We start from the raw sequence: 22,086 nt of genomic DNA on the forward strand, positions 1-22,086 counted from the left end.
TGATCGCCGGCTGCCACAGGACTGGAGGCAAGGTAGAGGCTGCAGCGATCTGTCCGCATTAGTGGAAAGTTACTGTGATCCCCCAAACAGATGAAGCCTTATGTTCATATCACGTGTGACCCCCCTACACCCCCCCAAGTGTATACACACACACACACACACACTCTATGAAGAACTACATGGCTGCGACTCCGATCTCTGAAAACAGTTTATTGATGACATCCATGTGCCGTGGAGGAATTGTTGCGCTGCTGCAGCGCTGTCTGCTCGTCCACAGGGGACATTAAAGAGTTAAAAAGTCTCTGAGCGTTAAGTGCAAAAAATTAAACTCTTCAGGAAAGCGTCGACATGGCGGGAACTCCGGGCCAATGTAGATCTAAGGCACGCGAGGCGATACAGACCGCCGCTGCTCCTCCGTACATTCTCCCGTCTCACGGTGCTCAGACACCGGGGCGCGGCCACTGCCGGGGTGGCGGGGACTAGTGGTGGAACTTCTTGCTGGGGTCCTTGGCGTGGTCCAGCAGCAGCTGGCAGGGGGTGAAGGGGCTCCCGTACACACTCTCGTACTTCCTCATCTTCTCCACAATGCGATTTGCCCCAAAAGCGTCGGTGTATCTGAAGGGACCTACGAGACGAGGAGAGGAGCGGCGTCAGTGAGTGAGAAACCGCAGAAAAGCCTGGGAGGTGGACGCAACATAACTTTAAAAAAAAAAAAAAAAAATGTATATAGGTGAACAAAAGCCATGGAGGAATCCGACAGATGAAGAGCAGAACAGTGCTGGATATTCATTGCTGCTCTGCGACGTTCTGTCATTAGTTTGGCAACTTTGAGATCTTGTCAGGAGCCATCGACTCGTGGGCGATCCACTCACCTCCAAGACACGGCGGGAAGCCGAGCCCAAACACTGCTCCGATGTCGCCCTCCACCGGATTACTGAGGATCCCCTCCTGCAGGCACAGGACGGCTTCATTCACAAAACGGGTGACCAGACGCATCTGGACGTCTTCATCAGAGGAGCTGCGTACCCAAAACGAGCAAGTTATGTGACACGCCTTGACACAAGTACACAAACATCTGACATATCACCCTGAAATTCCACTTTGAGGCGCCATTTCCAGCATTGAACGCAACCAGTGGGGTATGGGATAATGACTGCTTGTGGCATTACTGGCCCTGACCAAAATGCCGATAGTAGCCATCACACGGCCCGCAATATGAGCCACAAGTAAACATGTCAATTTGTTTTTTTTCCCCCTACACAACATCAATTTTTCATTTTTAAGATCCATGCTTGCAGTCAGTGAATGAAAACGTTTGTGTGTGCAGAGCTTATCCCAATGTGTCAGTGCGGATCTCCGAGGACGGGCGATGGACGCTCCTGGATCTACAGAGCACTTACACATCAGGTCTGGCCTGAAGCTTGTATTTCTCCAGGATCTCCTCGGCTCCGGAGTTCACAGTTCTTTCCTTCTGCCCCGGCTGGTACACGTAGAAACCCTTCCCAGATTTACGTCCTGAAAGAAAAAAGAAGAAAACGAGCACATTTCAAGCAGAGGCAGATCTCCTAAATATGCAGGGGCCCAATCAGCCTCTTCCGAAAAAGAAATGGCTGATAACAGGGAGCAACAGTCGGATGGATAACCGAGTGTCCACATAGGCACTGTGTGTTCCCTGACCAGTCACTCACCCAAAAATCCCTTCTGCACCATTGCCTTCAGGAAGTCAACGTTGCCTCCTCCGAACCTCTCCCCGAAAGCCTTGCCCAGGTCCTCGGCCACATGGGCCGCCACGTCAATGCCCACCTCGTCAGCCAGAGTGGAGGCGCCCACTGGGAACCCAAAGCCAGTGGTGAGGGCATCCAGCTTCTTGGGAGCTACACCTTCCTAAAACCGAGTAGAGACCCCACTGATCAGGTGCATACCCCACAGGTGATATCCAAGTAGGTGCGGTGAGGTCACTTACCTGCAGGACGCGCACAACCTCCGCCATCATAGGAGCCAAGCACCGGGTGGTGTAAAATCCAGGCCCGTCCTGTAAGAGGAGAGACAGGAGCCCCGTCACCGCACTATTACACCATGGGGAGGTAGAGGGTTACTGCACGGTTGTAGGCGCCTGGAGCTTACACCTGTTGGCCGATCTCAAATCCGACCACATTCCAGGGAACCTTACCTTCACCACAATGATGACCTTCCCCTGCTTGAGCCCAACGGCTACGGCCGAGGCCGCCGTGTCCGGAGACGTCTTATCTGTGGTGATGATTTCCAACAGCTGCATCTTATCCACAGGAGAGAAGTAGTGCATTCCTACGACCTGGAAGGAGAGGATAGGAGTTATACAAGCTGTCCAATACCAGTAACACACTCAGTCTATAATTGCATCCTGGGAGTTGTACTTTAGATATAGGTGGAGATCTACTGTCTGGAGAACAAATCTGTACAACTCCTGCACATAGCCGGCTGTACAGCTGTAAAGTCTACACAACTCCTGCACATAGCCGGCTGTGCAGCTGTAGAGTCTGTGCAGCTGTAGAGTCTATACAACTCCTGCACATAGCCGGCTGTACAGCTGTAGAGTCTATACAACTCCTGCACATAGCCGGCTGTGCAGCTGTAGAGTCCATACAACTCCTGCACATAGCCGGCTGTACAGCTGTAGAGTCCATACAACTCCTGCACATAGCCGGCTGTGCAGCTGTAGAGTCTATACAACTCCTGCACATAGCCGGCTGTACAGCTGTAGAGTCTATACAACTCCTGCACATAGCCGGCTGTGCAGCTGTAGAGTCTATACAACTCCTGCACATAGCCGGCTGTACAGCTGTAGAGTCTATACAACTCCTGCACATAGCCGGCTGTGCAGCTGTAGAGTCCATACAACTCCTGCAGATAGCCGGCTGTATAGCTGTAGAGTCTATACAACTCCTGCACATAGCCGGCTGTACAGCTGTAGAGTCCATACAACTCCTGCACATAGCCGGCTGTGCAGCTGTAGAGTCTATACAACTCCTGCACATAGCCGGCTGTACAGCTGTAGAGTCTATACAACTCCTGCACATAGCCGGCTGTGCAGCTGTAGAGTCTATACAACTCCTGCACATAGCCGGCTGTACAGCTGTAGAGTCTATACAATTCCTGCACATAGCCGGCTGTGCAGCTGTAGAGTCCATACAACTCCTGCAGATAGCCGGCTGTATAGCTGTAGAGTCCATACAACTCCTGCACATAGCTGGCTGTGCAGCTGTAGAGTCTGTATAGCTCCTGTACATAGCCGGCTGTATAGCTGTAGAGTCTATACAACTCCTGCACATAGCTGGCTGTATAGCTGTAGAGTCCATACAACTCCTGCACATAGCCGGCTATGCAGCTGTAGAACCCATACAACTCCTGCACATAGCCGGCTGTGCAGCTGTAGAGTCTATACAACTCCTGCACAAAGCCGGCTGTACAGTCCATACAACTCCTGCACATAGCCGGCTGTACAGCTGGAGAGTCTATACAACTCCTGCACAAAGCCGGATGTGCAGCTGTAGAACCCATATAACTCCGGCACAAAGCCAGCTGTGCAGCAGTAGAGTCTGTACAACTCCTGCACATAGCCGGCTGTGAAGCTGTAGAGTCTGTATAGCTCCTGCACATAGCCGTTTGACTCTGGGGGCTAAAATTTAATGAACGGGTGGAGATGAAGCTTGGAGATACTCAATGTGACCACCAAACATGCAAAAAAAAAAAAAAAAATCATCATTGCTTACCTTGTCTGGTCTCTTACTGACAGCAGCAATCTGAGAGATTGGGAGTGCAGACGTGTTACTGGCAAATACACAGTGTGGAGGGATGACCTGGAAGAGCAGAGCTGTATCAGTCATTGTCATTTTTTTTTTTTTTTAATTCCCCCAAGACCTTTCCAGGAAAGGGACATTCACCCCCCTCCTTTCACACAGAATCGCTCTAGAGGGACAAGAGCGAACTCGCCTTGCAGGAGAATTACATAGATAACATAGGCAAAGTGAGGAGGTTACATATGTCTGAGAAGTGACAAAATAATTAAAAATCCCATTTAGGCCAGGATAGCCTGTGGTGAACAAACAATTAAGGCAGAACATCTACTGTGGGAACGGATATGAAGTTTGGTGCTTATCTGAGTAGAGGAGGAGTAGTAGGCTCCTCTCCAGCCGCTATGATGAAAGAACTTCCCCAGGCTTTAGGTTTCCGATGGAAAGTTATGAATATTGGGGTTTGTATTAATCAGATATTGACGGGACATAAATCTTTGATTGCAGGACTAAATAGAGGAAGAATATGCATATTTTTTCATAACGGTGACACCTGTCTATAAGCCCCAAATCAGTAGTAGCCAGCTAGGAAACGTGGCATAGCTGTTAGCGATCTATGAGAAGGTAAAATCCTGATAAAAACATGGCAGCGATCTTGAACTTCTGCGGTCGTCAGGAATGAAAGTATTGTAAATGTTAGGAATATCAATTTCCAAAAACTGAATCCACATCCCATGACCAGCCCTGTTGTGAGGTGTGTGGGTGTAACTTAGGTGCTGATAAAAGGACATGGTGAATTATGATCTGTGTTCAGTGCTCAGGAAGATTATTGGCAGTAGTCCCGGTCTCCTCTGTTAATAGTCGGCCAACCGTCTAATTATCCTGAAGATAGGGGGCAGCATAGAGCAGTTTGTGACATAAGTAACAGCGGGGTGATTCAGCGCGACCTCTGTGGCTGCGATTTTTGAGATAGAATATTTTTTTACAGAATGAGCAGAGTTGTGTCCGTGTTATGCACAGTATGGGAGCAGGTACTTACGGCTTCCACCTCCTGCAGGACTTTGTGTTTAATCTTCAGGTCCTCAAACACTGCCTCTATCACCATGTCACTGCCCCCAAACCCTGCGTAATCCAGCTGACCGGTCAGGTTACTCATGATGCTGTCCCGCTCAAATGAGGTCACACTCTTCTTCTTTACCTTGTCATTCAGGCTGCGGGAGAAAAGAGAAGTCAGAGGATGGATATCAAATCTACGTTTCACAGTTGCGCGTAGCCGGCCGTGCCCCGGTAGTGCCAGTACTACAGCTGTACATGGCCGGCTGTGCCCCGGTAGTGCCAGTGCTACAGCTGCACATAGCCGGCCGTGCCCCTGTAGTGCCAGTGCTACAGCTGTACATAGCCGGCCGTGCCCCTGTAGTGCCAGTGCTACAGCTGTACATAGCCGGCCGTGCCCCTGTAGTGCCAGTGCTACAGCTGTACATAGCCGGCCGTGCCGTTGTAGGGCCAGTGCTACAGCTGTACATAGCCGGCCGTGCCGTTGTAGGGCCAGTGCTACAGCTGTACATAGCCGGCCGTGCCGTTGTAGGGCCAGTGCTACAGCTGTACATAGCCGGCCGTGCCGTTGTAGGGCCAGTGCTACAGCTGTACATAGCCGGCTGTGCCGCTGTAGTGCCCATGTTCCAGCTGTACACATGAATGTCAGACATCTGTTCTCTTAAGGTACCTTCACACGAAACGACATTATAACGATATCGCTAGCAATCCGTGACGTTGCAGCGTCCTCGCTAGCGATATCGTTTCGTTTGACACGCAGCAGCGATCAGGATCCTGCTGTGATGTCGCTGGTCGCTGAATAAAGTCCAGAACTTTATTTGGTCGTCCGATCGCTGTGTATCGTTGTGTTTGAAAGCAAAAGCAACGATACCAGCGATATTTTACACTGGTAACCAGGGTAAACATCGGGTTACTAAGCGCAGGGCCGCGCTTAGTTACCCGATGTTTACCCTGGTTACTAGCGTAAAATGTAAAAAAAACAAACAGCACATACTCACATTGCGTCCCCTGCAGTCTGCTTCCTCCTCTGACTCAGCGCCGCAAAGTGAAAGTGAAAGCAGCACAGCGGTGACGTCACCGCTCTGCTCTCACTGTACGGCGCTCAGTCAGTCAGGAAGTGGACGCAGGGGGACGTGAATGTAAGTATGTGCTGTTTGTTTTTTTTTAGATTTTACGCTGGTAACCAGGGTAAACATCGGGTTACTAAGCGCGGCCCTGCGCTTAGTTACCCGATGTTTACCCTGGTTACCAGGGGACCTCGGCATAGTTGATCGCTGGAGAGCGGTCTGTGTGACAGCTCTCCAGCGACCAAACAGCGATGCTGCAGCGATCGACATCGTTGTCGCTATCGCTGCAGCGTCGCTTCGTGTGAAGGTACCTTAACCGTTGTGTCTGGTTTAGTACATTTTACCTGCAGTATCAGTAGTGAGATTAGGCCGCGCTTTTACGCTGTTTTTGCAGCACTAGTTGCGCTGTAGCTAATGGGACGTGTAGTTCATCATGACAGTGAGAATCAGGACGCCGCCTTCACTGACAGCAATCAGCCGTGTCCTCACCCTTTGAACACCTGCTGCTGTCCTCGGCCCAGACCTTCCACCGTCGTGTCTTTCAGGATCGTCTTAAGACCTTTATCCACCGAGACCTGTGCAATTCCGGCCCCCATCAGCCCGGCGCCGAGGATCGCCAGGGTCCTGCAAGAAAAAGAGCCGGGGGAATGAAGAGCTGGGGGCAGATAACAGAGGGTTTGGGGTGAGGCGTTACAGACCCCTCTGTGCCTCCATGTATGAGCCACCAGCCATGTACGACACCCTGGGAGTGCAGCGCTACAGTATGTGCGGGCGCTACAGAGGATCACTTATGGCCTCAATACAGTATACAGATCTCAGGATGTGGTCTTAAAGGAACAGCGCACCAATAAAAATAGTAAGTGTAATAGCCGCCCATGACGCTCCTGGAAGAGTCATAAAATCCTGCAGAGAGCACAGGGGTTACCCGGCCCGGTCCACCCCATAAACCTGATCTCAAGATCCCTTCAAGACACACAACAGATTGCAGAGATCCACTCACTTGACCTCTCTCTGCGGAGTCCCAAACTTGTTCTTCTTGCACTGGACCTGGCCGTGGTAGAGGCCGATGAGCGCCCGGGACTCGCTGGTCATGCCCAGTTCACCAAACCTCTGCCAGGAAGAGGAGTCAGAGACATGCAGGTAAGGATAAGATACAGATCACGGGGGCAGGTGGTCCATCCCCGCTGCACGACGCGCGCCCATCCACGCTGCAAGACGCGCGCCCATCCACGCTGCACGACGCGCGCCCATCCACGCTGCACGACGCGCGCCCATCCACGCTGCACGACGCGCGCCCATCCACGCTGCACGACGCGCGCCCATCCACGCTGCCACTAATCTTGTGATACAGAGGTTTATAGTATTTTAGGCTTTAAATTCCTCCTGCACCAAGTGATGCAATAGCACAATGATGCCACTAGGTGGTGCCCCGGGAGACTCCACGATACACAGACACACCTGAGACTCCGCCAGGTATCCGGCCTCCGAGCCCTGCTCCATGCCGGCCTTCACCACCTGCGAGGAGACATCGGGAGAACAAGTCATGCGATGGGACCCCCAGTGCGGCCGCTCCCCTGTATAACTGGTAAGGACGCCCCAGTACCTCAATGATTTTCAAGGGGGCTGGATACAAGCCCTTCGTCTGTTTCATCACTTTCTTCTCCACCATCTTATACACTTGTTGTCTTACGAATGGGACGGACATGACGTAATCTGTGATCTCTGGAAGAGTAAGGAAGGCGACGGGGTGAGGAGCGAGTCACACCATTCTCAGTGTGAAGGAGACGCGGTCCCCGGATCCCACCCGGCGGCAAAGCACCAATGTACTAGAATAGTCCTATAAAGGGGTCCCCCAAAGATTGCAAGTGACTCCTTATATACAGCGTGGGGGATAATGTGCTGATCACTAGAGGCACAACTGCAGAGACCCCCAGAGATGCTGAGAACCAGCTTGGATGTGTGCGCTCAGCATCAGCACCATTCATGGTCCATGGGACTGCAGGATAAAGCAGAGCTCAGCGCACCGCCATTTCTGGCATCCACCATGACTGGAGAGAGGGCCAGCAACGTAAACTCTGGTGGATCAAGCAGTCAGACCCACAGCGATCACTTATCTGTAGTGCCAGTGCTACAGTTGTACATAGCCGGCCGTGCCCCTGTAGTGCCAGTGCTAAACTGTACATAGCCGGCCGTGCCCCTGTAGTGCCAGTGCTAAACTGTACATAGCCGGCCGTGCCCCTGTAGTGCCAGTGTAACAGCTGTACATAGCCGGCCGTGCCCCGGTAGTGCCAGTGCTAAACTGTACATAGCCGGCTGTGCCCCGGTAGTGCCAGTGCTGCAGCTGTACATAGCCGGCCGTGCCCCGGTAGTGCCAGTGCTGCAGCTGTACATAGCCGGCCGTGCCCCGGTAGTGCCAGTGCTAAACTGTACATAGCCGGCCGTGCCCCGGTAATGCCAGTGCTACAGCTGTACATAGCCGGCCGTACCCCTGTAGTGGCAGTGCTACAGCTGTACATAGCCGGCTGTGCCCCAGTAGTGCCAGTGCTAAACTGTACATAGCCGGCCGTGCCCCGGTAATGCCAGTGCTACAGCTGTACATAGCCGGCCGTGCCCCGGTAGTGCCAGTGCTACAGCTGTACATAGCCGGCTTTCATCAGGCTCCCATGGAAAGCAATGGAAGCACCGCGATCGCCTTAGGGAAGTGGCATGTACAGAAGACAAGACAACACAACACATAAAGCGGCGGAGACACCTACTTGCTATCAGCCCCTTCGGCTTCTTCAGGGAGATCTTCTTGTCGGCGATGTCTCGGGCGTAGCCGACGGCCACCTCCTCCAGATACTCCATGGTTCGCTCCTCAGGGCTCTTCAGGCCGGGACCTGTCGGTACAGAAGACATTCAGCTCGTCCGTCAGCTTCCTCATTCCCTGCGTCTTATCAGGATCCGGGTTACGGAAATAAGAAAGGGGCAACTAACGGCTCCGCGGCCCTCACCCAGGGGGTCCACCAGCTGGTCCACCAGACCCATCTTCTTGGCCCGGTCAGCACGGATGTTCTTGCCGGTCAGCATCATATCAAAAGAAGATGGAAGACCCAACTGCAGGGAAAAGAAGAGATGAGAACTGGACCCATGAGCGGAGCACATGGGGGTCTCACCAGGGGCCACTCACCATCTTAGGGAGCCTCTGTGTGCCCCCTGCCCCGGGCAGCAGACCCAACAGCACCTCCGGGGTCGCCAGGACAGTCTTCTTATCCTTCGTAGCCACACGATACTGGCAGGCGATGGCCACCTGGACACGGGACATGACGCGTGAAATCTCTGCTTGCCGTCATTAAACCCGCCACAACTGGGTACCATAGCTCCGGCCCCCTCCCTACACCAAGCGCCTCCAGCCCCCTCACTCCCCAGGCACGCGCCTCCAGCCCCCTCACTCCCCAGGCACGCACCTCCAGCCCCCTCACTCCCCAGGCACGCACCTCCAGCCCCCTCCCTCCCCAGGCACGCACCTCCAGCCCCCTCCCTCCCCAGGCACGCACCTCCAGCCCCCTCTCTCCAAGGCACGCACCTCCAGCCCCCTATCCCCCTCCCTCTCCAGGCGCGCACCTCCAGCCCCCTCCCTCCCCAGGCGTGCACCTCCAGCCCCCTCCCTCCAATGCCCAAGGCACGCACCTCCATCCCCCTCCCTCTCCAGGCGCGCACCTCCAGCCCCCTCCCTCCCCAGGCGCGCACCTCCAGCCCCCTCCCTCCCCAGGCGCGCACCTCCAGCCCCCTCCCTCCCCAGGCGCGCACCTCCAGCCCCCTCCCTCCCCAGGCGCGCACCTCCAGCCCCCTCCCTCCCCAGGCCCGCACCTCCAGCCCCCTCCCTCCCCAGGCACGCACCTCCAGCCCCCTCACTCCCCAGGCACGCACCTCCAGCCCCCTCACTCCCCAGGCACGCACCTCCAGCCCCCTCACTCCCCAGGCACGCACCTCCAGCCCCCTCACTCCCCAGGCACGCACCTCCAGCCCCCTCACTCCCCAGGCACGCACCTCCAGCCCCCTCACTCCCCAGCCACGCACCTCCAGCCCCCTCACTCCCCAGCCACGCACCTCCAGCCCCCTCACTCCCCAGCCACGCACCTCCAGCCCCCTCACTCCCCAGCCACGCACCTCCAGCCCCCTCCCTCCCCAGCCACGCACCTCCAGCCCCCTCCCTCCCCAGGCACGCACCTCCAGGCCCCCTCCCTACCCTAGGCACACACCTCTAGCCGCTTCCCTCCCCAGGCACACACCTCCAGCCCTCCGCCCAGGCAGGAGCCATTGATTGCAGCCACGATGGGTTTCGGGGACTTCTCCAGTTTCTCGAACATCTTCTGTCCGGACTGTGAGAGCAGCGTCACCTCCTGGGGCGTCGTACACGCCTCGATCATGCTGGGGGAGAGAAGAGTCATGTCTGAGCTGCTCAGACCGCACGAACCAGAAAGAGGAAGGGGTTAAACGCCCGGGTTATTGCACGGCATCACTCACTTGATGTCGGCGCCGGCGATGAAGCAGCCGGGTTTGGCGGAGATGAGGACGGCGCTCTTCACCGCGTCATTTGCCCAAATCTCGTTCATCACATCGCCGAACTCGCTCTGCAGCTGCCGGGACAACGTGTTCACCTGTAGGGGGCAGAGGTGAGAGGTCCGGTGACCGCGGGACAAGTACACACGCCCCGAGCAGGGAGGTCCGGTGACCGCGGCATGAGCCCCGAGCAGGGAGGTCCGGTGACCGCGGCATGAGCCCCGAGCAGGGAGGTCCGGTGACCGCGGCATGAGCCCCGAGCAGGGAGGTCCGGTGACCGCGGCATGAGCCCCGAGCAGGGAGGTCCGGTGACCGCGGCATGAGCCCCGAGCAGGGAGGTCCGGTGACCGCGGCATGAGCCCCGAGCAGGGAGGTCCGGTGACCGCGGCATGAGCCCCGAGCAGGGAGGTCCGGTGACCGCGGCATAAGTTCACAAGGCCCGAGCAGGGAGGTCCGGTGACCGCGGCATGAGCCCCGAGCAGGGTGTACTCCCAGGTACATCATTTGTTCTGGAGAGAACTAGGAACGAACCTTAGAGTTTGGGGTGTTGAATCGGACAACGGCGACATCTTTCTTCACCTCGTAGTTCACGTGAGTCCTCGCTGCAAAGAGAAAAAGATGAAATCTGGAACAGTAAGACTGATCGTAAAACCACAAAATATTATTATTATATCGCCATTTATTCCATGGCGCTTTACATGCACAAATAGTAGACATGTGGGGGTCCAACTGCCAGTATCACAACCGATCAATACAGCAGGTAACCAACATGTTCCATTACAACCCAGAGCTGCGCTCACTATCCTGCTGGTGCAGTCACTGTGTACATACATTACATTACTGATCCTGAGTTACATCCTGTATTATACCCCAGAGCTGCACTCACTATTCTGCTGGTGCAGTCACTGTGTACATACATTACATTACTGATCCTGAGTTACATCCTGTATTATACCCCAGAGCTGCACTCACTATTCTGCTGGTGCAGTCACTGTGTACATACATTACATTACTGATCCGGAGTTACATCCTGTATTATACTGCAGAGCTGCACTCACTATTCTGCTGGTGCAGTCACTGTGTACATACATTACATTACTGATCCTGAGTTACATCCTGTATTATATCCCAGAGCTGCACTCACTATTCTGCTGGTGCAGTCACTGTCTACATACATTACTGATCCTGAGTTATATCCTGTATTATACTCCAGAGCTGCACTCACTATTCTGCTGGTGCAGTCACTGTGTACATACGTTACATTACTGATCCTGAGTTACCTCCTGTATTATACTCCAGAGCTGCATTCACTATTCTGCTGGTGCAGTCACTGTGTACATACATTACATTACTGATCCTGAGTTACCTCCTGTATTATACTCCAGAGCTGCATTCACTATTCTGCTGGTGCAGTCACTTGTACATACATTACATTACTGATCCTGAGTTACATCCTGTTTTATACCCCAGAGCTGCATTCACTATTCTGCTGGTGCAGTCACTGTGTATATACATTACATTACTGATCCTGAGTTACATCCTGTATTATACCCCAGAGCTGCACTCACTATTCTGCTGGTGCAGTCACTGTGTACATACATTACATTACTGATCCTGAGTTACATCCTGTATTATACCCCAGAGCTGCACTCACTATTCTGCTGGTGCAGTCACTGTGTACATACATTACAGTACTGATCCTGAGTTACATCCTGTATTATACTCCAGAGCTGCACTCACTATTCTGCTGGTGCAGTCACTGTGTACATACATTACTGATCCTGAGTTACATCCTGTATTATACTCCAGAGCTGCACTCACTATCCTGCTGGTGCAGTCACTGTATACATACATTACATTACTGATCCTGAGTTACCTCCTGTATTATACCCCAGAGCTGCACTCACTATTCTGCTGGTGCAGTCACTGTGTACACACATTACATTACTGATCCTGAGTTACATCCTGTATTATACCCCAGAGCTGCACTCACTATTCTGCTGGTGCAGTCACTGTGTACACACATTACATTACTGATCCTGAGTTACATCCTGTATTATACCCCAGAGCTGCACTCACTATTCTGCTGGTGCAGTCACTGTGTACATACATTACATTACTGATCCTGAGTTACCTCCTGTATTATACCCCAGAGCTGCACTCACTATTCTGCTGGCGCAGTCACTGTGTACATACATTACATTACTGATCCTGAGTTACCTCCTGTATTATACCCCAGAGCTGCACTCACTATTCTGCTGGTGCAGTCACTGTGTACATACATTACTAATCCTGAGTTACATCCTGTATTATACTCCAGAGCTGCACTCACTATTCTGCTGGTGCAGTCACTGTGTACATACATTACATTACTGATCCTGAGTTACATCCTGTATTATACCCCAGAGCTGCACTCCCTATTCTGCTGGTGCAGTCACTGTGTACATACATTACATTTCTGATCCTGAGTTACATCCTGTATTATACTCCAGAGCTGCGCTCACTATCCTGCTGGTGCAGTCACTGTGTACATACATTACATTACTGATCCTGAGTTACCTCCTGTATTATACCCCAGAGCTGCACTCACTATTCTGCTGGTGCAGTCACTGTGTACACACATTACATTACTGATCCTGAGTTACATCCTGTATTATACCCCAGAGCTGCACTCACTATTCTGCTGGTGCAGTCACTGTGTACATACATTACTGATCCTGAGTTACCTCCTGTATTATACCCCAGAGCTGCACTCACTATTCTGCTGGCGCAGTCACTGTGTACATACATTACATTACTGATCCTGAGTTACCTCCTGTATTATACTCCAGAGCTGCACTCACTATTCTGCTGGTGCAGTCACTGTGAACACACATTACATTACTGATCCTGAGTTACACCCTGTATTATACCCAAGAGCTGCACTCACTATTCTGCTGGTGCAGTCACTGTGTACATACATTACATTACTGATCCTGAGTTACATACTGTATTATACCCCAGAGCTGCACTCACTATTCTGCTGGTGCAGTCACTGTGTACATACATTACATTACTGATCCTGAGTTACATCCTGTATTATACCCCAGAGCTGCACTCACTATTCTGCTGGTGCAGTCACTGTGTACATACATTACATTACTGATCCTGAGTTACATCCTGTATTATACCCCAGAGCTGCACTCACTATTCTGCTGGTGCAGTCACTGTGTACATACATTACATTACTGATCCTGAGTTACATCCTGTATTATACTCCAGAGCTGTACTCACTATTCTGCTGGTGCAGTCACTGTGTACATACATTACATTATGATCCTGAGTTACATCCTGTATTATACTCCAGAGCTGCACTCACTATTCTGCTGGTGCAGTCACTGTGTACATACATCACATTACTGATCCTGAGTTACATCCTGTATTATACCACAGAGCTGCACTCACTATTCTGCTGGTGCAGTCACTGTGTACATACATCACATTACTGATCCTGAGTTACATCCTGTATTATACCCCAGAGCTGCACTCACTATTCTGCTGGTGCAGTCACTGTGTACATACATTACATTACTGATCCTGAGTTACCTCCTGTATTATACTCCAGAGCTGCACTCACTATTCTGCTGGTGCAGTCACTGTGTACATACATTACATTACTGATCCTGAGTTACATCCTGTATTATACCCCAGAGCTGCACTCACTATTCTGCTGGTGCAGTCACTGTGTACATACATTACATTACTGATCCTGAGTTACATCCTGTATTATACCCCAGAGCTGCACTCACTATTCTGCTGGTGCAGTCACTGTGTACATACATTACATTACTGATCCTGAGTTACATCCTGTATTATACCCCAGAGCTGCACTCACTATTCTGCTGGTGCAGTCACTGTGTACATACATTACATTATTGATCCTGAGTTACATCCTGTATTATACTCCAGAGCTGCACTCACTATTCTGCTGGTGCAGTCACTGTGTACATACATTACATTACTGATCCGGAGTTACATCCTATATTATACCCCAGAGCTGCGCTCACTATTCTGCTGGTGCAGTCACTGTGTACATACATTACTGATCCTGAGTTACATCCTGTATTATACTCCAGAGCTGCACTCACTATTCTGCTGGTGCAGTCACTGTGTACATACATTACTAATCCTGAGTTACATCCTGTATTATACTCCAGAGCTGCACTCACTATTCTGCTGGTGCAGTCACTGTGTACATACATTACATTACTGATCCTGAGTTACATCCTGTATTATACCCCAGAGCTGCACTCACTATTCTGCTGGTGCAGTCACTGTGTACATACATTACATTACTGATCCTGAGTTACATCCTGTATTATACCCCAGAGCTGCACTCACTATTCTGCTGGTGCAGTCACTGTGTACATACATTACATTATTGATCCTGAGTTACATCCTGTATTATACCACAGAGCTGCACTCACTATTCTGCTGGTGCAGTCACTGTGTACGTACATTACATTACTGATCCTGAGTTACATCCTGTATTATACCCCAGAGCTGCACTCACTATTCTGCTGGTGCAGTCACTGTGTACATACATTACATTACTGATCCTGAGTTACATCCTGTATTATACCCCAGAGCTGCACTCACTATTCTGCTGGTGCAGTCACTGTGTACATACATTACATTACTGATCCTGAGTTACATCCTGTATTATACCCCAGAGCTGCACTCACTATTCTGCTGGTGCAGTCACTGTGTACATACATTACATTACTGATCCTGAGTTACATCCTGTATTATACCCCAGAGCTGCACTCACTATTCTGCTGGTGCAGTCACTGTGTACATACATTACATTACTGATCCTGAGTTACCTCCTGTATTATACTCCAGAGCTGCACTCACTATTCTGCTGGTGCAGTCACTGTGTACATACATTACATTACTGATCCTGAGTTACATCCTGTATTATACCCCAGAGCTGCACTCACTATTCTGCTGGCGCAGTCACTGTGTACATACATTACATTACTGATCCTGAGTTACATCCTGTATTATACTCCAGAGCTGCACTCACTATTCTGCTGGTGCAGTCACTGTGTACATACATTACATTACTGATCCTGAGTTACATCCTGTATTATTCTCCAGAGCTGCACTCACTATTCTGCTGGTGCAGTCACTGTGTACATACATTACTGATCCTGAGTTACATCCTGCATTATACCCCAGAGCGGCACTCACTATTCTGCTGGTGCAGTCACTGTGTACATACATACAGTTGTGCTCAAAAGTTTACACACCCCGGCAGAATTTTTGCTTTCTTGGCCTTTTATCAGAGAATATCAATGATAACACCAAAACCTTTCCTCTACTCATGGTTAGTGGTTGGGAGAAGCCATTTATTGTCAAACTACTATTTATTTTCTCTTTTTAAATGTTTATCTGTATAAAACAGGAAAGGGAAACAAAATTGATAATGCCAGTCAGCAGCGTTCACACTGATTAATAAATGGAAAATAAAATCAGGGGCTCTGTAAAAACAAAACCACGGTCAGGTAGAGCAACAAAAATGTCGTCCACAACTGCCAGGAAAAATGTTCGGGATGCAAAGAACCACCCACAAATAAGATCAGCTGAAATACAGGACTCTCTGAAAACTAGCGGTGTGGCTGTTTCAAGATGCACAATAAGGAGGCACTTGAAGAAAAATGGGCTGCATGGTCGAGTCGCCAGAAGAAAGCCATTAATGCGCAAATGCCACAAAGTATCTCTCCTACAATACACAAAACAGCACAGAGACAAGCCTCAAAACTAAAGGAACAAGGTAATTTGGAGTGATGAGACCAAAACTGAACTTTTTGGCCACAACCATAAATGTTACATTTGGAGAAAGGTCAACAAGACCTATGATGAAAGGAACACCATTCCTACTGTAAAGCATGGAGGTGGATCGCTGATGTTTCAGGGATGTGTGAGCTACAAAGGCACAGGAAACTTTGTCAAAGTTGAAGGAAAGATGAATGCAGCAAGTTATCAGTAAATACTGAAGGCACATTTGCACTCATCAGCCCAGAAGCTGCACATGGGCCGTACTTGGACGTTCCAACATGACAACGATCCAAAACACAAGGCCAAGTCGACCTGTCATTGGCTGCAGCAGAACAAAGTGAAGGTTCTGGAGTGGCCATCTCAGTCTCCTGACCTCAGTATCATTGAGCCACTTTGGGGAGATCTCAAGCACACAGTTCTTGCTAGACAGCCCAGGAATTTACAGGAACTGGAGGCTTATTGCCAAGAAGAGTGGGCAGCTTTACCATCTGAGAACATAAAGAACCTGATCCACAACTACCACAAAAGACTACAAGCTGTCACTGATGTTAGAGGGGGCAATATACGGTATTAAGAAATGGGGTGTGTGAACTTCTGATCAGGGTCATTTGGATGTTTTGGGTTGTCATTATGATTTATAAAAAGAAAACACAGTAGTTTGACAATAAATGGCTTCACCCAACCACTAACCATGAGTGGAGAAAAAGGTTTGGTGTTATCATTCATATTCTCTGAAAAAAGGCCAAGAAAACAAAAATTCTGCCGGGGTATGTAAACTTTGGAGCACTTTTTACTAAAGGGGCATGTCTCTAGGCTGCACTGCTGTGTTATCCTGTGAGCACCGCACCCTTGGTAAAGACAAATGCAGCAGTGAGTATGAAGGCTCGGATCTCCGGATCTGTATGGCGATGCGGAATAATGTGGGAGCCGGAGCTGCGCTCTGACAGGCGACGTTACTTACACAGCACGGCGGAGGACATGGAGAAAGATCTGGATGTGAAACCTGCAATACAGAAAGATGTTATAGAAGCTTCTCCTCCGCGCTTGGTGCAGTCACCGCCCCCTGATCTATGCCCCGGTCAGTCCCCATCATCCTCCGCGCTCAGTGCAGTCACCGCTCTCTGATCTATGCCCCGGTCAGTCCCCATCATCCTCCGCGCTCGGTGCAGTCACCGCTCCCTAATCTATGCCCCGGTCAGTCCCCATCACCCTCCGCGCTCGGTGCAGTCACCGCCCCCTGATCTATGCCCTGGTCAGTCCCCATCACCCTCCGCGCTCGGTGCAGTCACCGCTCTCTGATCTATGCCCTGGTCAGTCCCCATCATCCTCCGCGCTCGGTGCAGTCACCGCCCCCTGATCTATGCCCCGGTCAGTCCCCATCATCCTCCGCGCTCAGTGCAGTCACCGCTCTCTGATCTATGCCCCGGTCAGTCCCCATCATCCTCCGCGCTCGGTGCAGTCACCGCTCCCTAATCTATGCCCCGGTCAGTCCCCATCACCCTCCGCGCTCGGTGCAGTCACCGCTCTCTGATCTATGCCCTGGTCAGTCCCCATCACCCTCCGCGCTCGGTGCAGTCACCGCCCCCTGATCTATGCCCTGGTCAGTCCCCATCACCCTCCGCGCTCGGTGCAGTCACCGCTCTCTGATCTATGCCCTGGTCAGTCCCCATCATCCTCCGCGCTCGGTGCAGTCACCGCTCCCTGATCTATGCCCTGGTCAGTCCCCATCATCCTCCGCGCTCGGTGCAGTCACCGCTCCCTGATCTATGCCCTGGTCAGTCCCCATCATCCTCCGCGCTCGGTGCAGTCACCGCTCCCTGATCTATGCCCTGGTCAGTCCCCATCATCCTCCGCGCTCGGTGTAGTCCCCGCTCCCTGATCTATGCCTCGGTCAGACCCCATCACCCTCCGCGCTCGGTGTAGTCACCGCTCTCTGATCTATGCCCCGGTCAGTCCCCATCATCCTCCGCGCTTGGTGTAGTCACCGCTCTCTGATCTATGCCCCGGTCAGTCCCCATCACCCTCCGCGCTCGGTGTAGTCACCGCTCTCTGATCTATGCCCCGGTCAGTCCCCATCATCCTCCGCGCTCGGTGTAGTCACCGCTCTCTGATCTATGCCCTGGTCAGTCCCCATCACCCTCCACGCTCGGTACAGTCACCGCCCCCTGATCTATGCCCTGGTCAGTCCCCATCATCCTCCGCGCTCGGTGCAGTCACCGCTCCCTGATCTATGCCCTGGTCAGTCCCCATCATCCTCCGCGCTCGGTGCAGTCACCGCTACCTGATCTATGCCCCGGTCAGTCCCCATCATCCTCCGCGCTCGGTGTAGTCCCCGCTCCCTGATCTATGCCTCGGTCAGTCCCCATCACCCTCCGCGCTCGGTGCAGTCACCGCTCCCTGATCTATGCCCTGGTCAGTCCCCATCATCCTCCGCGCTCGGTGCAGTCACCGCTACCTGATCTATGCCCCGGTCAGTCCCCATCATCCTCCGCGCTCGGTGCAGTCACCGCTCCCTGATCTATGCCCTGGTCAGTCCCCATCATCCTCCGCGCTCGGTGCAGTCACCGCTACCTGATCTATGCCCCGGTCAGTCCCCATCATCCTCCGCGCTCGGTGTAGTCCCCGCTCCCTGATCTATGCCTCGGTCAGTCCCCATCACCCTCCGCGCTCGGTGCAGTCACCGCTCCCTGATCTATGCCCCGGTCAGTCCCCATCACCCTCCGCGCTCAGTGCAATCACCGCTCCCTGATCTATGCCCCGGTCAGTCCCCATCATCAGCTGATTATAGGCCGTATATCAGGTCTATGAGACAGATACAAGAAGCAGCCATCACCTCCAGCAGGGGCGCACCTCCTCAGATGGCAGGGAGCTTGTAGATCTCTGGTGTGCTGCCCCCAGTCCCGGCTGTACTCTGCCCGCTGTCACACAGCACGTGACGCACACAGCTGCACTATGCCCTGGAGGGCACAGCAAAGCCGATAACACTGGGGAGGCAGGAGGGGCACGCCACGTGAGAAGCAGGACCTTTCCCCTACATACAGGAGCAGACGCCGGCCTCAGCGCCAGGAGAACGCCCCCTGCAGGCAAACATCAGCACACACTCACTGCACCGGCACTACAGAAGCTAAGGAGAAGGCAGGGGCAGAGTACAGAGGGGCTCAGTGGTCACACAACATGGAGGGGTTGGGGCTCAGTGGTCACACAACATGGGGGGGTTGGGGCTCAGTGGTCCTGAGCTGGAGATTCTTCGTCTATGATTCTGTACTATAGTTTTAGGCCAGTGAGGAAAGTGCAGGAAAGTAATAAATGTTCTCAGAAAGGGAAGTGATTATAGTTCTTAATAGTTGCCTGCAGGGGGCAGCACAGCTCCTGTCACTGACCATGTACCAAGGTTACAGAAGAGGAGAGAAGAGGACACTACCCCCATCAGGTCACCAGAGAAGTAACAGATCTGATCCTCTGCTTGGTCCAGATGATGGGAGTTGTAGTCAGCCGGTCAGGAGATGCTGCTAACACTGCCATAAACTGGATTACCTGGAATCTGCCAGCAGCTTGTGGAATCAGACAGCAGCATGATGTCAGGGCAGAGACGCTGATTCCAGACATGTGCACTTACAGTGTGTACATTAAGTATTCAGACCAATGTAAATTTTTCATTCTTTGTTTCTTTGCAGCCATTTGGTAAATTCTATAAACTTTATTTTTTCCTCATTAATGTACACTCTGCACCTCATCTTGACAGAAAAAAACAAATGTTGAAATATTTGCAAATTTATTAAAAAAGAAAAACTGAAATATCCCATGGTCATAAGTCTTCAGCCCCTTTGCTCAGTATTGAGTAGAAGCCCCTTTTGAGCTAGTGCAGCCATGAGTCTTCTTGGAAATGATGCAACAAGCTTTTCACCCCTGGATTTGGGGATCCTCGGCCATTCCTCCTTGCAGATCCTCTCCAGTTCCGTCAGGTTGGATGGTGAACGTTGGTGGACGCCATTTTCAGGTCTCTCCAGAGATGCTCAGTTGGGTTTAGGTCAGGGCTGTGGCTGGGTCGGCCAAGAATGGTCACAGATGTCCTGAAGCCGCTCCTTTGTTATTTTAGCTGTGTGCTTAGGGTCAGTCATCTTGTCCCTGCAGCTGAAAAACACCCCCATAGCATGATGCTGCCTCCACCATGTTTCACTGTTGGGATTGTATTGGGCAGGTGATGAGCAGTGCCTGGTTTTCTCTGCACATATCGCTTAGAATTATCACCAAAAAGGTCTATCTTCATCTCATCAGACCAGAGAATCTTATTTTTCATAGTCTCGGAGTCCTTCATGTGTTTTTTAGCAAACTCCATGCGGCTTTCATATGTCTTGCACTGAGGAGAGGCTTCCATCGGGCCACTCTGCCATAAAGGCCTGACGGGTGGAGGCTGCAGTGATAGTTGACTTTGTGGAACTTTCTCCCATCTCCCTACTGTATCTCTGGAGCTCAGCCACAGTGATCTTGAGGTTCTTCTTCACCTCTCACCAAGGCTCTTCTCCCACGATTGCTCAGTTTGGCTGGACACCAGGTCTAGGAAGACTTCTGGTGGTCCCAAACTTCTTCCATTTAAGGATTATTGAGGACTCTGCTCTAGGAACCTTGAGTACTGCAGACATTCTGTTGGAACCTTGGTCAGATCTGTGCCTTGCCACAATTCTGTCTCTGAGCTCCTTGGCCAGTTCCTTTGACCTCATGATTCTCATTTGGTCTGACATGAACTGTGAGGTCTTACATAGACTCCAATGAAGGAGGAGAACCATCTCAAGGAGGATCACAAGGAAATGGGACAGCATGGGACTTAAATATGAGTGTCTGAGCAAAGGGTCTGAAGACTTTCCTTACCCACTGTAGGTTTCTGGGTGCAGCCATTGTGATGGAATCAGTTTTCTCTGCTGCAGAGCTCAGAATACTGAGCTGTTTAACCCCGCCCCCATTACACTGATTGGCTGCTTCCAATGTACACTATCAGTGCTGGAGATGTGGTTGGGCCAGGAGGCATGGGACACCTAGTCCTGCAGTGATAATCTCCTGCTGATAAAACACTGGATTGTCTTGAAACTGCAGCACATAGCCCAGCAAGCAACATGTCTGGAATCAAGTTCTCTGCCCCGACATGATGCTGCCCTCAGGAAAACCATCTAGGACACAAATCACCTCTAATTCTATCAGTTCTAACACGCACAGATCTTATGACAACACTTCTGGTCATCTCCTCAGATCCCAGCGTCAGTGAGGGATGAAACCATGTGTCCCTATGGCAATGCTGGACAGGACGCGACAGGAAGAGTTGTCATAGGGAGCACATGGATGCCACCTTCCCAGCATTGTCTGCAGGGGGCGCCATGGAGGGGCCTATGTGGAGCAGTGTACACAGCCCTCCTGCAGAGCAATGCATCCCCACACCCGGCTGTATCAGATGCCCCCAGTGATGGGGCAATGGTGACTGCAGGGCAGAAGGAAGGCTGTGTAGTCGGGCCAGGCGTAGTCGGGTGACAGGACTGATGCTATGTGAGAGCTCTGCCGGCGGCTGCACACTGAGGACAGCGGTCATGGCGCCTCTATCCCGCCCGCCGCCGTCCCCTGTGCCCGCAGTACCCCCCGTACCTGTGCTCACGCCCAGCCGGGCCAGCGCTCCCACGCTCCTCACAGCCGCCATGTTGTCCTGGGTGACACTGAGGGGCCGCGAGCTGCCGCCGGGCGTCCTCCTATCAGCGGCCGGGGTGTCCGCCGCACTGCCTGACGCAAAGTGCCTGATAGAAGCCGGCAGCCGGAGCGATCAACCCGCGTAACGAGGCGATAACGGATGG

The 22,086-nt window shown here is 52.0% G+C and overlaps 1 protein-coding gene across 1 annotated transcript; it reads right to left on the reverse strand.

Moving 5' to 3' along the window:
* Positions 1 to 195: 195 nt before the first annotated feature.
* HADHA (hydroxyacyl-CoA dehydrogenase trifunctional multienzyme complex subunit alpha) lies at positions 196 to 22,076 on the reverse strand. Its single transcript, XM_077291855.1, has 20 exons — positions 21,884 to 22,076; positions 17,217 to 17,258; positions 10,964 to 11,034; positions 10,397 to 10,530; positions 10,162 to 10,300; positions 9,060 to 9,179; positions 8,884 to 8,986; positions 8,647 to 8,769; positions 7,494 to 7,612; positions 7,349 to 7,405; positions 6,891 to 7,000; positions 6,380 to 6,514; positions 4,810 to 4,981; positions 3,750 to 3,836; positions 2,171 to 2,311; positions 1,964 to 2,032; positions 1,689 to 1,884; positions 1,401 to 1,515; positions 873 to 1,018; positions 196 to 625 (listed from the first exon to the last, which is right to left on the reverse strand). Exons 1-20 carry the CDS (start codon positions 21,933 to 21,935, stop codon positions 480 to 482), a joined length of 2,277 nt encoding a protein of 758 aa, XP_077147970.1. The 5' UTR covers positions 21,936 to 22,076; the 3' UTR covers positions 196 to 479.
* Between the last annotated feature and the right edge of the window lie 10 nt (positions 22,077 to 22,086).

The sequence above is a fragment of the Ranitomeya variabilis genome, chromosome 2 (genome assembly GCF_051348905.1).
Source record: "Ranitomeya variabilis isolate aRanVar5 chromosome 2, aRanVar5.hap1, whole genome shotgun sequence".
In the NCBI taxonomy this organism is placed as follows: Eukaryota; Metazoa; Chordata; class Amphibia; order Anura; family Dendrobatidae; genus Ranitomeya; species Ranitomeya variabilis.